The 15,171-nt window shown below is 48.5% G+C and overlaps 2 protein-coding genes and 1 long non-coding RNA gene across 3 annotated transcripts in view; 1 reads left to right on the top strand and 2 right to left on the bottom strand.

Moving 5' to 3' along the window:
- The window catches only part of LOC149367106 (uncharacterized), a 50,963-nt gene extending 43,977 nt beyond the window's left edge, over window positions 1-6,986 (top strand). Inside the window, exons 10-12 of the mRNA XM_089554143.1 lie at window positions 3,256-3,472; window positions 3,705-3,871; window positions 6,305-6,986. Coding sequence (XP_089410269.1) covers window positions 3,256-3,472; window positions 3,705-3,871; window positions 6,305-6,916 — 996 coding nt within the window. The 3' untranslated portion in view covers window positions 6,917-6,986. The remainder of the gene's footprint in view (window positions 1-3,255; window positions 3,473-3,704; window positions 3,872-6,304) is intronic.
- Window positions 1-15,171, bottom strand: part of LOC149367099 (uncharacterized) — a 434,438-nt gene that overhangs the window by 138,812 nt on the left and 280,455 nt on the right. The window lies entirely within an intron of this gene.
- Window positions 534-15,134, bottom strand: LOC149367105 (uncharacterized). The gene has a single exon (XM_089554152.1). It carries the CDS (start codon window positions 14,551-14,553, stop codon window positions 12,439-12,441), a length of 2,115 nt encoding a protein of 704 aa, XP_089410278.1. The 5' UTR covers window positions 14,554-15,134; the 3' UTR covers window positions 534-12,438.

Genomic DNA, 15,171 nt, shown 5'->3' with positions numbered 1-15,171 from the left:
TGCCGCGAGTGAAAACATCGATTGTTTTTGCAAAATTTCGAAAGTAATGTGCATCTTCGAAACACAAAGCGATTCCACGATCCCTAGGGTGTTTACCTGACACACGAGAACATTTCGATGTTATTATTTCTAACAAATCTGACACTTTGTACAGAATTCTCCACATTGTTGTAAGAACTGACCTGCTGGTATTTCACGTTCGAAAACTAACAAATTGCCTTTCTTGAGGCCTGAATATACTACTTAGGTGAAAAAAAAAATGATTTCAGTGAAAACAAAAAATGGCGCCTGAAAGGGTTAAAACTGACCTTTTTATTTGTGGCTAGAATCTCATGAAATATTGCACACAGATGTGTTTTTCTCTTCTGATTCCAAAAAAGTAGCCATAATTGAGCTGGTGGTCTTAGATAAAAAGTTATCTTAAATTCTAGAGTAATTAGGTAATTTCTTACACGGCTTTAATGAACTTTCTCATTGCATTTTTTTGCTTTTAATTACGTGAATTGATAGCCAGCGAATTCTCATACCCGATGACATTCTTACTTTTTTGTTGAGGCCACATATTAATAGCAGTTTACAGTTAGCTTAACGAGTTGCAGTGTAAAATATTGCGACCTTTTACTCTCGACATAGTATGCCAGGATGACATGCCTTTAGAGAAAAACGAAGAATGTCACTGGGTATGGGAACTCTCTGGCTATCAATTCATGTAAATAAAAGCAACAAAATGCAATGAGAAAGTTCACTAAAGCTGCGCAAGAAATTACCTAGTTACATTCTACACTTTGTAGGATTTAAGACCACCAGCTCAAATATGATTACATATTTGAAATCAGCCCCGCCGCAGTTGCTCAGTCGTTACGGCGCTTGGCTGCTGACCTGAAATACGAGGGTTCGATCCCGGCCGTGGCAGCCGAATTTTGATGAAGGCGAAATTCTAGAGGCCCGTGTGCTGTGCGATGTCAGTGCGCGGTAAAGAACCCCAGGTGGTCGAAATTTCCGGAGCCCTTCACTACGGCGTATCTCATAGCCTGAGTTGCTTTGGGACGTTAAACTCCAATAAACCAAACCAAACCATAAGCAAAAAGCATCTGTGTGTAAAATTTCATGAGATTGTAGCCATAAATAAAAGAGTTAGTTTTAAGACCCTCGCCCCCCTTGAGAGAATAGCGGCATTTGTAAATGAAGTGGAGATGGCAGATGTGAGTAACAAGAAAAACGTCGCTCTGTATCCGATTGAATTGTTTGTGGTTTGTCACTCTGTGGGGAAGATGAAAGATTGTGAGAAGTTTTTAGTGCAGTCGTAATAAATGGATATAGCCAGGTCGAATCGAGGATCGTGGCATTACAGTTAAGAAACTGAAATTTCACTTGTGCCTCTTGAGAACTATGGTTTCTTCGAGAGAAGGGGATGCTCCAGCTGATGCATATGATGCTGCCAGTGCCCATGACCCCACTGACCCATCTGTGAACTTTATTGGGCTGAAAAAGTTAACCACAAATGTGCTACGAACTCCTGAGCATGTCGGCAAAAGTTGTCCATTTCTGTTTGCACCCACCGCAACCTGAAATAAGAAATAGGGGTGCTGTTTCTGCCACAACGCAGAGCCCGTCTCCTAGTCCCTTCTATGACCGAGTGTGCCGAAGCGCACGGTATACGTCATCTACCTGCCAAACAGCAAATGTAGGATGAAAGAAGACTGGCCGGGTTAACAGCATTGGCACATTGTCGCTTTCTAATTGCACTTCATTCCTTTTCTGAGTATGCTACCATCCGAGCGAGCACCGCTGGCCCAGTGTCTTACTTAGTGGCTTCAAAATGTGCGGCACATTTTATTTTTTTTAGTATCTAGTATCATTAAAATATGATACACTAAAAATATATTTTTGGTGCTAATACTGCAATACTTTCATTTTTAGCAAGCAATACCAACTACCAATACACAAAAAGTATCGAGAAAGAGCGTTGAAGACAAATATATCTTCTATACGGTTCATGCCCGATTTTTACAGTGCTAGCTGTTATAAATTTTCCCGGCTCAAACATAGTAGTTGCCGAGATTATCCAGCGTCTGTGCATCCGAGCGCAACCAGAAGGCAGGTGTGGGGTGCCACTCTGCCCAATGGGCACTGGAACTCTCTTGGACGTCTCATGGACGTCCTAAATGTCCACAGGACATCCAAGAGAGTTTTATGGCCCATTGGGCACAGAGCCACTATCACATGTCCAGCCTCTGCGCACAGCTCGTGCCTAGCACCTCACGTGAGGGCTCCCAAAAGGGAAATGCAATCTTCACAAATTTATGCATGGCAGATACAGCAGTTAGATGCAGCAGTTATGCATGGCAGATGCAGCACAAGAAAGAACAGCTAGTGCTCATCGCATTACAGCAGGTGTAATGTTAATACCCTCGTGACTTGATGCAAAGACTGCGTGTAATGAAAAACTGCATGCAGTGGTAAAATGCTTGTTTTTGCAAACTTCAATAAATCCCGGTTTAAAAGAATTCCAAGGATGGCTTTTTGACATATGAGAGCATATTTTCATTTTGAAAAAATAGAGACGTTTGTTCATTGCGACTGTCAGGTTTGTTTGGCAGCAAAGTATGGATTTATTGCTGTGAAAATTGCATTGCATAATGGAAATTTTTATTTTTGTGCTGCTCGATAAAAGCTGGCAATGTGAGCACCGAAAAGGACTTGAGAAGTAAGCTTTTTAATAGTGACTGATGGTGTACCCTTGCCTTACTGATATACGCCAACAAAAGGTACCTTGATATCACCACAAACTGCTCTTCAAAAAAATCTGTGGTGGCAACACCTGTACATCGTATTTCAGTACGACAGCATTAGATGGTTCATCAACACGACAATCCGGCATCCCCCAAAAAGTGGCGTAGTAAAACTCGCAGTCGGTCAAAATGGTGTGATGTTATCAAAGGTGGGAAAATATGAAATGTTGACCAGTACAGATGCACTGGAATGCTTTCGCATTACTTGCATGCAAGTTCCTTAAGTGCCTTCGGTAGTGTTGTTCTTTTCTAGCCGAAGAACATTCTGTTTTGTGTGAAAACGGCCTCTTGCTCATTAGAGTTAAGTAATGCATATATTCATACAGTCAAACTTCAGTTCATCTTCAGTATAACTGTATCTGTAATGTACAGGGGCCATTGTACCGTGCAAAATTGCCTGAAACACAAAGTACACCGATGCCAGGAGTGGCGCCGGGCATTGAATTGCGAAAATGCACTGCAGGGCGAGGGCCAGAAGTTGGACCGAGAGAACTGCCTGCGGCTGTACCAGCGGATGCGCCACCTGTTCCTGAACGGCCGCTCCTCCAACTCCAGCTACGCACCTGCCCAGGGCAAGGCCCTGAACAAGGCCATTGCCCAGTACGCCCAGCCATTGCAGCGGACCATCATGCCCAACCTGGACGCCTACGAGCGCCAGGAGTGGCAGGCCGTGACGAACGGTGCGTGCGGCCTCGCGCCGAGCAGCTTGCTCACTTGACTGCTTCCCAATGGACATTAAAACTACCATGGATGTCCTTTGGACGTTTAGGACGTCCGCAAGACGTCCAAGGGAGCTCAGTGCCCATCATAGGGTTAATAATATGGTTGTACTAAAAATGAGTGCTCGTTTACGGATATACGCGCCATACATGGGTGTATCTGGTTCAAAATTTACCCCTCTCTCCCTTTCAGTTCTGCACGACATTCATGGCCTGGAGAGACCACCGGGAGACCCTGAGGTTGAAGAAGTGGGCACCCTTCCTACGTTTGAGGTGTTCTTCAGCGTGGGCGTGTTGGGTGTGCCCGCAGATTTCCAGGCGGAGAGTAGCCGCCTGCCTCCCATGCTGCCGCCAAATGAGGTGGGCACTAACGCTTTGCCTGAACACACCTCAGCCTGCTGCCTTACGCGGGGCAGTGAGGACGTTAAAAACTGCGAGGACACTTTGGCAACTAAAGTGTTGAGAGGCGAAAGCCGAGGACACTGTGCCGTGACGACTTCCGGTGGATGTGACGTCACACCGTCCTCGTGGCTATACCGACACCCAAATTGTACATCTTTTGGGGATTGTAAGTGTTAATTACACTTAATTACACATTTTTTCATCTAATTTGACACAAATACGGCATTGTTCCAACCATTTTGTGACAATTTTCACTATGCCGTGACGACTTCCAGTGGGTGTGACGTCACACTGTTCCCGTAGCTATATTGACGTCTGCGCTAATTCGACGCATTTTCAACACTTTTGCCTATAATTAATTAATTAATCTACAGTCATTAATCTTGGCTTCTAGGTTTATTTTTTCCTCCTTTATCTGAAGCAACCATTGGTTTTCTTTTATCTTTTTTAGTTCTCAAGTTACACGCGTGTGACACGCTTTGTTAACGGATGACAGTATGAGCCTTTAAGGGCTTTCAGCTTAATAACGGTATTGGTGGTGAGAGAGAGAGTGGAAGACGAAAGGCAAGGAGGTTGTTTGCCATCCAGTTTGCTATCCTCCACTGCAGCAAATGGAAGCTGTGATAAAAAAACGATGCGTGAATGCAGTTGGCTACTTGTGCAGCGCATGAGCTTGTTTTGGTTTGACAACATGCATAGCAACATGAAGTCAAGCGCAGCCGTAGGGTGTTTCAGTAACTCAGCTATTGCGGAAGTGAGGAGAAGCAAGTGGAGACAAACAGAGCCGGCTTGGAAGTGCATCATGGCTATTCGCTTTGTGAAGGTTGTTTGTCTCTCCACACCGCATCTCCCCCCCAGCATTCTGTCTGTTTGTACTCCGTGACAACTTTTCTTGGCAATGAAGATAATGCTGCAGGGCCGAAGCATCTGCAGCTGTGTCAGTCTACCAGCCATTCAGCTGTTGTGTAGCCACATGGCCCATTTCTCACTGCGTGGTTGCTTTGTTTCGTTGCTGATAAAAATCGCGTCATCGATGGAAGCATCTCTTTACCGCAGGTGCCTAAAAAAATTTGCTGGGATCAGAAAAATTTTTGTGTTGCGACTCTCTAACGCTGAAACTGCAGTTACTACGTCAGAAATATGCCTCAAATCACCGGTATCACCAGCATATACTCTATTTTAAGCGCAAAGTATTAGTTGCAGCCTGAAAATGTATTTCACTGTGCAGGAAGAGAGGGCGAGTTTCGGCTCTGGGCGCTTTGCTCTGTTGCCAAGGGTAGTTGTTGCGGATTGTAGGCCTCTGCAAATTCATAACAAAGGAAGTGGTGTATTGTGTCGGCAAATACTTTTTTGCATAGTGCTTTAGTGTGGCATCATGGTTGCATAAATGTAATGCTCTTGAAAGTGACCACTATAGAGGCTGCGATGATGAATCCATTCTCCTGCACCATGCGTGTAAAGAAAAGAAAGTGCACGCCGCTGTATACCTAATGACGCAGGTGGTTTGAATTGGGTGCAGTTTGCATTGAAACATGTCTCCAGTGGATGTTATGTTTATAGTGAACTTTATGCGCACCTTTTTGCGTTGTTTTTCGGTTTTGTGCAGAAAGAAGCATAAGGTCTCCGCAGGGTAGAGGGTTTCAGAGTGACAGTGTCTTTGTTTTAAAAAGTGATGCGGCTCATTGGTTCCACGGCTGCAAAGACGATAAACTAACCTCAAAGCTGTACTAATTAAAACGTTGGTAAAATTTACCTGATTAGCTTGCAGTTCAGCATGATTTTCGATGTCACTCATGTTCATCACAGCTTAGATTTTTCCTGAAAAGATGTTTGTCCGAGCGCCGTAATTGTAAATTTCTGAAAGTGTTTATTGAAACACCCAAAATATAAGAGGCTACTTCTGTGTATTTGGATGCAAATGTGCCTTGTTGCTTACCACGAGGATATTGTGGTTTGATATATGCTGGTTAAAACTGACAAAGTTTAGCAGCGCACTCTGCCACTGTGTATGTCAGCACGTGGTGTCAGAAGAGTACCTAATATTGAAGTGAAAACCTTGTTAATAGCAGGAAAGGAAAATGTATGGTTGTTCTGTCTGCAGGTACTGTTCACTAAATACAAGAGTGCATTTTTCAAAGGTAACATTGGCCTACCATAAAAAAAAAAAATGCGCATTGATTTACTTTTTCGCAAGTTTTACTTCTATTTTAAAGTCAGTGGAATGTCCCTTCTATCAACAGCAAGTAGGCACTGCATGGTTTTCTTTTTCTTCGCGTTGTTCTGTTGTCTTGTTTGATTTTAACCTCTTTGTCATTAAGTTGGTAAGCTGCGATACATCTGATGAGCTTTATGTGAAAGTGGAAAATTTGAGGCCACTCTTGTTTTTTTCAGACAACCATGGCAAGTTTGGGGCGACTCGTGGATCGCTTTGTGGATGGAGAGCTCGGAAGCTCCTGGTTTTATCTGCAGGACTATACCTCCTTTCCGAAACTGTCCGACATACTCGACGCAGTGGACATTGAGAGCATTCGTTGCACTGATTGCCAGTCGAGGACTGATTTGGAGGATAAGCTCTGCTCTCTTGTCAAGCGAGAGTTGGCACCACACTTGGACCACCAGGACTGCCGTCAGTGCGAAAAGCTGCGAGACGTGCGAAGAAACTACGATGTGTTATGCGGTCGCTTCATGTCGTACTTTCTTTGGCCAATGTTGGTGGACGAACAGAATGTTATTGACACTGTTGTACTTCCTCCAAGCACTCGTCCGAAAAATCCCAAGCCTCGCACAGTCCGGAAGAAACTGAGGAAGCCGTGGGTAAAGGCGAAATGGGCAGAGCGCAGGCGGGAAGCTGCAGAAGCAGCAGCGGCCATGTCTTGCAACGAGTCCCAAGAAGGAGGGCAGGGAGAGGGAAATGGCGACGCGGCCGCTGCTGAGAGCAGTGCTGATGGAGCCGTGCCAAGCACGTCCTGGGGCGAGGGCTCTTGGACCAACGGCACGACCTGAGTATTAACCCCTGCGATGCTGCACTGCTTAGAGGCTGTGGAATTGCGTTAATTAAATGTTGTTTCAAGACCTCTGGGCTCATATCGTTATCAGTGATGATCTGGCGTCGCTATGAAGCCAATTCAGACCGCCTTTTTCACTTTCGTGCTGCCACCTGGTGTACAACGCTGGAACCCGACTGGTAGGGTACTGTGCCGGACGGAGACGCTCCGTATAGCTGAGTGCGGAGAAGGCGCTCGTCTACCGAGCCGGAGTACCCGGGTTCGAACCCGACCGCGGCGGCCACTTTTCGATGGAGGCGAAACGCTTAAGGCGCCCGTGGGCTGTGCAATATTAGGTGTCCACGGAGATGTGAGACAGATCTGCGCCACTTCATTTCCTCAATAATCAATTATTGTTATTATTAATTAAGCCATAGGCCGTCGGCATTCATTGTGTTCATTGGCGTTGGTATTAACGTTTTTCCGATGATTTTAAGGAAGTGCGCATAACTGGCTCCCTGGGTCAGTGGATGCCTGAATCGAGCTTTGAGGTACGTGCGGTGATGAGAGATGTGGGCTGCATGCGTTAGCACTGACAACACTGTGGTAGACACGCAGAAGCTGCAACTGGTTTTTGGGCGGCGGGGGGGAACGGGGGGGGGGGGGGGGTATATTGTTACAGCAGGCGTCATCGCTTCGGCGGACGTGGTTGTTGTGATGCGCGTCTGTTCTTTCAGTCTTTCCTCTCACATCTTTCAACTCTCCTCTGTCTTTATGTGGCAGCGATTGTGACTCAGCCCGAGCCAATGGACCTGTGCACTTTCCCTTTCATCCTTCCTACAATCACAACAACTGCTGCAATAGGCCGCAGCGTTCATTGGGTGAGCAAACTCTCGCGATCAACCATTAACTGCCACTTGCTAGGGTGGAAGGGTGGGTGCGCTCACAACGAGACGCCTGAACAAAACGCTGCAGTTGAGGAGCTGCGACGCCCGAAAGGATGACCAAAGTACAAATACGCGCCACGGAAAGCAGCCAAGCCTTCAGGCGGACAGGAAACCGGCCAAAAAGTGTGCAAATAGTGCGGCAGTGCGCAACAGCACTTCAAGAAACAGTGCCCGGCATCGGGGAAAGTGTGCAATAACTGTGGAAAAACCGGTCACTTTGCCACAGTGTGTTTGTCTGCACGCCAGCAGTCATCGAGACGGCCTGCACGAGGAGATACTACTGCAAAGAGAGGCACCGCTAATACAGAGGAAGTATTCCTTGGGGAGATCAACAATATCGATGGTCAGGAACCTTGGGTTCATCAGAGCATTTGTTGATGGAAGTCCCGTCCAGTTTAAGGTCGATACTGGAGCACAGATGTTACTGTCATCCCATCCTCAGAGTATGTGGACAGCCGCATGGAGAAGCTTAAACTGCCAGACAAGAGACTATTCGGACCAGGCAGAACGCTGATCAAGTCAAGAGGAAATGCTCAATGCTACCATTGCTTGGCGAAACAAATCAACTCGTCAAAGAGTTTTCGTAGTGGAAGGTCTGCAAATGGCGTTGCTGGGACGACCCGCCATACGTGCTTTAGATGTCTAGCACACCTGGATGCTGTGGATGCAAACATTCAACAAAGGCCTGCTCAAAATGGTGAGCTACCCGAGGCTAGAGTAGAGTTCCGCTCGTTGTTCACTGGGCTAGGTGAAATGAAGACGGCATACAAAGTGACACTCCAGCCAAATGCTACACCTTATGCTATAGCCGTGCCTCGACGAGTGCCAGTTGATCACGCAACGGCATGGTGTGCACCGATGGTGATCGCTAAGAAGAAGAACGAGATATGAATCTGCATAGATTACACGCAGCTAAACCAGCAGGTGATAAGTGAGAGTCATCATGCCCACAGCCGAAGAGAACCTGGCAAAACTGGCGAATGCAAAATGTTCAGCAAGCTGGATGCAAATGCCGGCTATTGGCAAACACCGCTTGCACTAGAATCGCAAGAACTAATCACATTCGTCATGCCATTTGGAAGATTTCAGTTCTTACGACTACCCTCTGGCATAGCCACAGCGCCGGAATTTTTTCAGAGGGAAATGCTCCGCATTCTAGAAGGGCTACCAGGGCAGGCTTGCCACCAAGATGACATAGTCGTGTACGGCAAAGACAGGGGGGACCACGATGCCAAGCTCGCAGATGTGCTCTGACGCCTCAAGGAGGCTGGAATGACATTGAATCCGGACAAGTGAATTCCGGAAATCAAGAGTGATGTTTCTTGGGCACATTCTCAACAGTGATGGCATCATTGCTGACCCAGAAAAGACAGAAGCCATTAGGAGGATGCCACCACCAGAGAACACGGCCAAACTAAGGTCGTTCCTGGTTAATCAACTGGCAAAATTTCTCCCAAAGCTGGCTGAGAAGACCCAGCCACTGCGAGAACTGCTACACAGTGAAGCGAGTTGGTACTGGTCCCAGGTTCAACAGAGAGCATTCGAAGCAATCAAGGAAGACTTGATGTCAACTCCAGTATTATCATACTATGATCCACAGAAGCCTTTGATCATATCAGCGGACGCATCGTCTTATGGCATAGGAGCCGTACTCCTCCAGACAGACAGTGAAGGCAGGCGGCAGCCTGTAGCATATGCCTCACGAGCGATGACATCGACAGAGCAAAGGTATGCACAAGTGGAAAAAGAAGCACTTGCGACAACATGGGTGTGTGAATGCTTCAGAATGTATGTTCTGGGACTGCGCTTTCACATCAAAACCGACCACAAGCCATTAGTGTCTCTGTTCACAACGAAGCGTATTGATGAAATGACTCCAAGACTTCAACGTTTCCGCATGCGTGCTCGAGTACGATTTCACCATCTCACACACACCGGGAAAGACATGCACACAACAGACGTGCTATCACGCAAGCCACTACACTGTTCAAGTGGAGACCTTGCCTCAGCTGTTCAAGACTACGAGCTCCTGACAGTCGAACAACTGCCAGCCTCAGCTGAGATGTTGGAGAGAACCAGAGATGAGCTCTTAAAGGATGCTGCAGTCTCATTGGTTATGCACTACTGTAAAACCAAATGGCCTAAAACAGAAGGATTGACTCCGGAAGTACGGAAATATGCAAGTGTGGCTGACGAGTTGTCTGTCGTGCATGGACTGCTGCTTAGGGGAACAAGGCTCGTCTTTCCACCAAGTCTACGCCAAGAAGTTCTGGAACGACTGCATACTGGACATCAGGACATAGTTAGATGCCGATCCAGAGCACGTGAGGCTGCATGGTGGCCAGGGATCAGTCATGACATTGAAGTGTTCGTGAGCAGATGCCCAACCTGTACCAAGCACCGCCGAGTACCAACCGAGCATCTCCTTCAGACTGACCTCCCAGAGCGCTCATGGCAAACAGTTGGCACCGACTTGTTCCACCTGGATGGTAGAAACTACATCACCGCAGTTGACTACTACTCAAAGTTCTTCGAATTGGAAGAGCTACATGGAACGCAAAGCAAGCGGGTTGCTAATTTCTTCAGCCAACAATTTGCTCGTTATGGCATCCCAGATGTGTTGCGGTCAGATAATGGCCCACAGTTCACTTCACTAGAGTTTGCACAATTTCTGAGCAGGTGGGGTGTGAAACACATAACTTCCAGCCCTCACTATGCTCAAAGTAATGGGGAAGCTGAAAGAGCTGTACAGACTGCAAAGAACATACTTTGTAAGTCAGAAAGTATCGCTGAAGGCCTTCTTGCTCATAGAGCAACACCAGGACCGGAGGGATACTCACCAGCTGAACTCCTCATGGGCCGCAAACTGAAAACAACTGTTCCTACACTGCCCCAAGCACTTGTACCAGAGTGGCAGTGCAGGACGGAGTACCATCAACGAAACAAAGTCATCAAGAAAAGAAAGGCAGCAAATTATAACTCACGGCACAGGACAAGGGAAAAAGCATTTTTGCAGCCAGGCACAATGGTTTTCATCAGGCACGGAGCCCAGCGTCAAGGAACCATTGTCAGACCAGTAGATGCACCCAGATATTTTATTGTGCAGACAGCTGTAGGAAATGTACGCCGCGCCGAAGCGCATTTGCAAGCAGCACCCCAAGGGAACCCTGACCCTGCTTCTTGCTCAACTCGCCCAACGAACTACGAAGAGGCCAGGCAGACAACTCGCTACGGAAGGACTGTAAGGCCACCACGACGCCTTAGCCTGTGAGCTTCTCAAGAAGGGGAGGTGTCGCGCATGACCGCTTCGATCACGCGCGCGCGGCCGCGCGCTCGATCCAGGTGGCCGTGTGTCGTGTATAGTGGTTGAGTGCCGGCGCGAGAGATGGCGTCACCACCCCGTGTGGGAACTGGAGTGAATGCACGGGGTGGCGGGGAACGAGCGCGGGCAGTTGCCTGGTGGCCGGCACCATGGTTGGAGCTATGGCAGTGCAATAAATGTGTGTGTGCTGTTAACAAGGGTCGTCATTCCCTCGGTAACGCGATAGAGATGACCCCGGCTTACTTGTCGATATTCCCCAACATTGGAGCTTTAGCACTCGCAGCTACTAAACACACCTACCTATAGCGTCCTGCGACAGCTGGTATAACAGTCGGCTGGTCAAGGGCCACTTCCCCAGGAGATCGTTTAAGTTTCAGAGGCCGGCTACGGGGAACCCATCACGAGGTCCTGGTTTCCCTGTAAACAGAAACCGCCGCATTGCTAGCCGGATGACACACCCTCATTTGCAGTAGGCACATCGCAATGTACCTGAAGACCTTTTGAATGTTTCTACGCCGCCTTCAGAGCAGGATTTCATGGATTCAACCCGAGTACGAACCCAGGCCTGCATCCGCCAGGCATCAGACTTCATGAGCGCAACTGGCCCTCAGAGTTGCATGAAAATCGCTGCTGCCTCTCATATGGGTTCCAGCGACATCCATCCCCATCACCCGCGCTGGAAATCTACTAAGCCGGGCAGCCGAAACCCCCCATTGGCCCGTCAAGCTGCCGGGGCCGTCGTCGTGCGCGTGCCAAATCGGATTTTCTCACATAGTAGGAAAGAAACGCGCGTTAAAGAGAAAAAAGAAAGAGACAAAAATCAGGATGCACGCGAAATGAGCCACGATAGAAAAAAATTGACCACGTCAGTTGAGGAAGAAGGGATCTGAAGGGTCGAAAATAGGCCAATGAGGCAATTTCGACCGGCTCGATATCGAACAACTGATCGCCTTCGAAGCGACAGCTGAATCATCTTCGTTAGCAGTTGGCGAGCTCAAAGCGACGACAAATATCTTATGCAATGCTTGTCACCGGCATGTAGTCCAGTCAAGCCATTATGACGCCCTTGGACACTAAAGCCTCGGAGTAAGCTTAGCCAGAGAATGAGGTTTCGTTTGAAGTTGACGGTGTCCACTGGTTGCCGTCTTGGTCGACGGCACGGAAAGTGCATCAATGCGTTTAATGTCAAGAACGCATATGCACACAAGGCACACACACACACGTACAGCAAACAAGACCACACTGGTCTTCCAATGTCCTTGCAATCTGTTATCAAACCACATCACTCAGTTTCAGGTACTGTGCTATGGAGCGCCAGCAGTCAACATTTAGTGCATCAAACTGCGTGCTGCCATCGCCAGTCTCGCAGAGAACCATCGCGTGCACAACACCAACATAGATCATGTAGTTTTCATGCAGATAGCACCTTGCCTTCTTCAAGTCCATGGACACCTGGGGCTCGGATTTTCCAGACAGCGACACCAGGTGTTCCAGCAGCGATGCGGTGCCGCACAGTTCGTCGAAGGCAGTTGCCCAGGGATCTTTGGCCGAAGGTGCAGGCCTTGCGTCAGGGCACATCACGAATGTCGCTGCCTTGTTGAGCAGGCCCCAGTTCTGCTCTTTAGCATCGTCGATGTCTGCACAATCCGACACCACGTCTTTGCTGGCAGAGTACCTTAAAGTAACCCTCGACAGGAAGACATTCTTCATGATCATCTCTTGAAGTGCGACAAGAACCGCGTCAGACATGTTGTCTGTGCTCCCGATGCGCAGCTCAACCAGGCTTCTCCTTAATTGGCCAACCAGGCCCGACAGCAACTGAGCAGTCTTCAAAGTCAGTCGAGAGGTTACCAACGTAAATTTCCTTAGGCGTGGGTTGCATATAAGGGCATTAAAGATCTTAGTCATTAGTGGCGCTTCCTCCTCGCTCCCATCGTAAGCCCCGCGCACGTCTAAGCGAAAGCTCCGTAGGCATCCACATGCCTTGAGTGCCGCACAGAGCGCACTGGTGAGAGCTCCTTGTGTTGCGTCATCATTGCCAGGGCCAGCCTGGTAGTTGACGTGTAGTGAGCGCAGTGAGTGATTCAAGGATAACGAGGCATACACGGAGCACAGGAGGTTGCCAGGAAACCCCCAGTGCCAGATCCTCACCTTTTCAGCGCACCCGAGGGCCTGTGCCAGGGTTTCGGACACCAACGAAGGCTGCACTATAAGCAGGCAAAGTTGGACGCGTCCAGGACACTCCGGTCTGAGAAGCTCATGAGAAGAATTTTTGTCTTCTAGAATTCGCAATATGCTGCTGATAGGCGGCAGAACGAGGCTTCTCAAGTTAGTGTTGAAAGGAAGTGCCGCGCACAACTTGCTGAAATTTCCTGCTTCAAAGAAACAGTTGCGCAGATTGAGGTGCTCCAAAGAGCAGTTCGCAGATAATGCCTCCGCAATGCATGTAGCACCTCTGATATCAAGGCTGCAATCTAGTAGCGACAGAGTTTGAAGTGAATGATGGCCAATCAAGAACGTTGCCAATGCCTCTCCCATTGTGTCACTAATTGATGTCTTTTCCAAAGACAGGTGCTGAAATGATAGAATGCCTTCTAACGCTCCAAACAGACTTGTCAAAGAGTATAGACAACCTGCCTCGCATAGAGCCACCAAGGAAAGCTTCTGCAGAAGCCTGCTGCTCCTGAAGACCCCAGCAATGGCGTCGCAGGCGGAAGACCCTGTGCTGTCCTGGAAGGCCAATTCCTCTAGCCGTTCACACGCGACTAGGGCGAGGAGCAGGGTGCTTGCAGACTCCCGAGACAGAAGGTTGCCGATCAGTGTGACGCTGCAGAGAGTCTGCCAGTTTCCCCTCAGCACATCAGCCACCTCGGGCGCCAGGGCGTCGCTGACGAGAATGTTGGTGAGGTCAAGCTGATGCAGGCACTTCGGAGGGCCAAAGGCTTGAAGAAATCTGCAATCAGGTAGAAAGCTATAGCTTGTATGAATAACAACGCTTTGCAGGTTATTCGCCGGTCCAGCGATGACAGACGAGATGAAGGAGAGCCGGTAAATTTGTGGTCGGTCATGCACACGGACCTCGCGGATGCAGGGATGTTGTCTAGGAAGCCAGGCGATGAGGAAAGCGCCATCGTCGTCATTGCCGGAGCCATGGTACCTCGCCCACAGGTCAATTCGGTCGTCGTAAGAGCGCAGGGAGAGCTTGCCCGGTTCGAATTCTGTCAACGCAAGCCTCGTTGCCCGCAACGCCTTGTTCCACGAGGCTATATCTTCAATTAGCCAGCATCCTTTGAGCTCATCCGCGGCGCAGGAGCGTTCGCTGCGAAGCCCGCGTAGCAAGTGTTCGAGTCTCCAACGCCAAGGGTAGTGGGTACCTGCACCGTCCATGCTAGTAGCGCCCTTTCAGCTTGCCTCCCAAAAAATCTTTTGCTGCCGTAATGCCAAATGAAGCAGATATAATTCTTCCACAGTGGCCTAAGCTGCGCTTGGACGAAGCATTGGTACTCACGCTCCCGTGCACAAAGCGTGCGAGGTCGTTCTCGAAACAAGAGTTCTTGCTCTCTGCCAGGATCTCCGGATCTTCAGATGCGGCCGTGGGGATTTCACTGGAAGCACACTACGTGATCAATCCCGGGGGCGTGCTCCGAAGCCACAGCATATGGGATTCCGTCGAGAGAACGAAGCCCAGCACGGCTTCGAACACGAGAGCGCACGAGAGCCTCCAGCGCCCACGCGCTACGGCTTCGTCGTCTTCTTAGCAAATGGCATCATCTATTAAAGCTAAAGCCTTTAAAGGGGTTGTGAAAAGAAAATGAAGCTGCCCGGTTTTAATTTTTACTCCTTCCATAAACATTAGACATGCTGATTCCGAAATATTTCGACTCAATATTGAGTCTGCATTTAATAAAGCCCGTTCGACTGCCTTTTTGTGCTCATGAAACGACCATCCGAACACCCGAAAGTGCAGCAGCGGAAGTTCCGGTTACGTCACTCTAAACAAAAATA

The sequence above is a fragment of the Amblyomma mixtum genome, chromosome 1, assembly GCF_055824585.1.
Source record: "Amblyomma mixtum isolate Tamu chromosome 1, ASM5582458v1, whole genome shotgun sequence".
Classification (NCBI taxonomy): domain Eukaryota; kingdom Metazoa; phylum Arthropoda; class Arachnida; order Ixodida; family Ixodidae; genus Amblyomma; species Amblyomma mixtum.
This window is presented reverse-complemented; position numbering and strand designations above follow the sequence as displayed.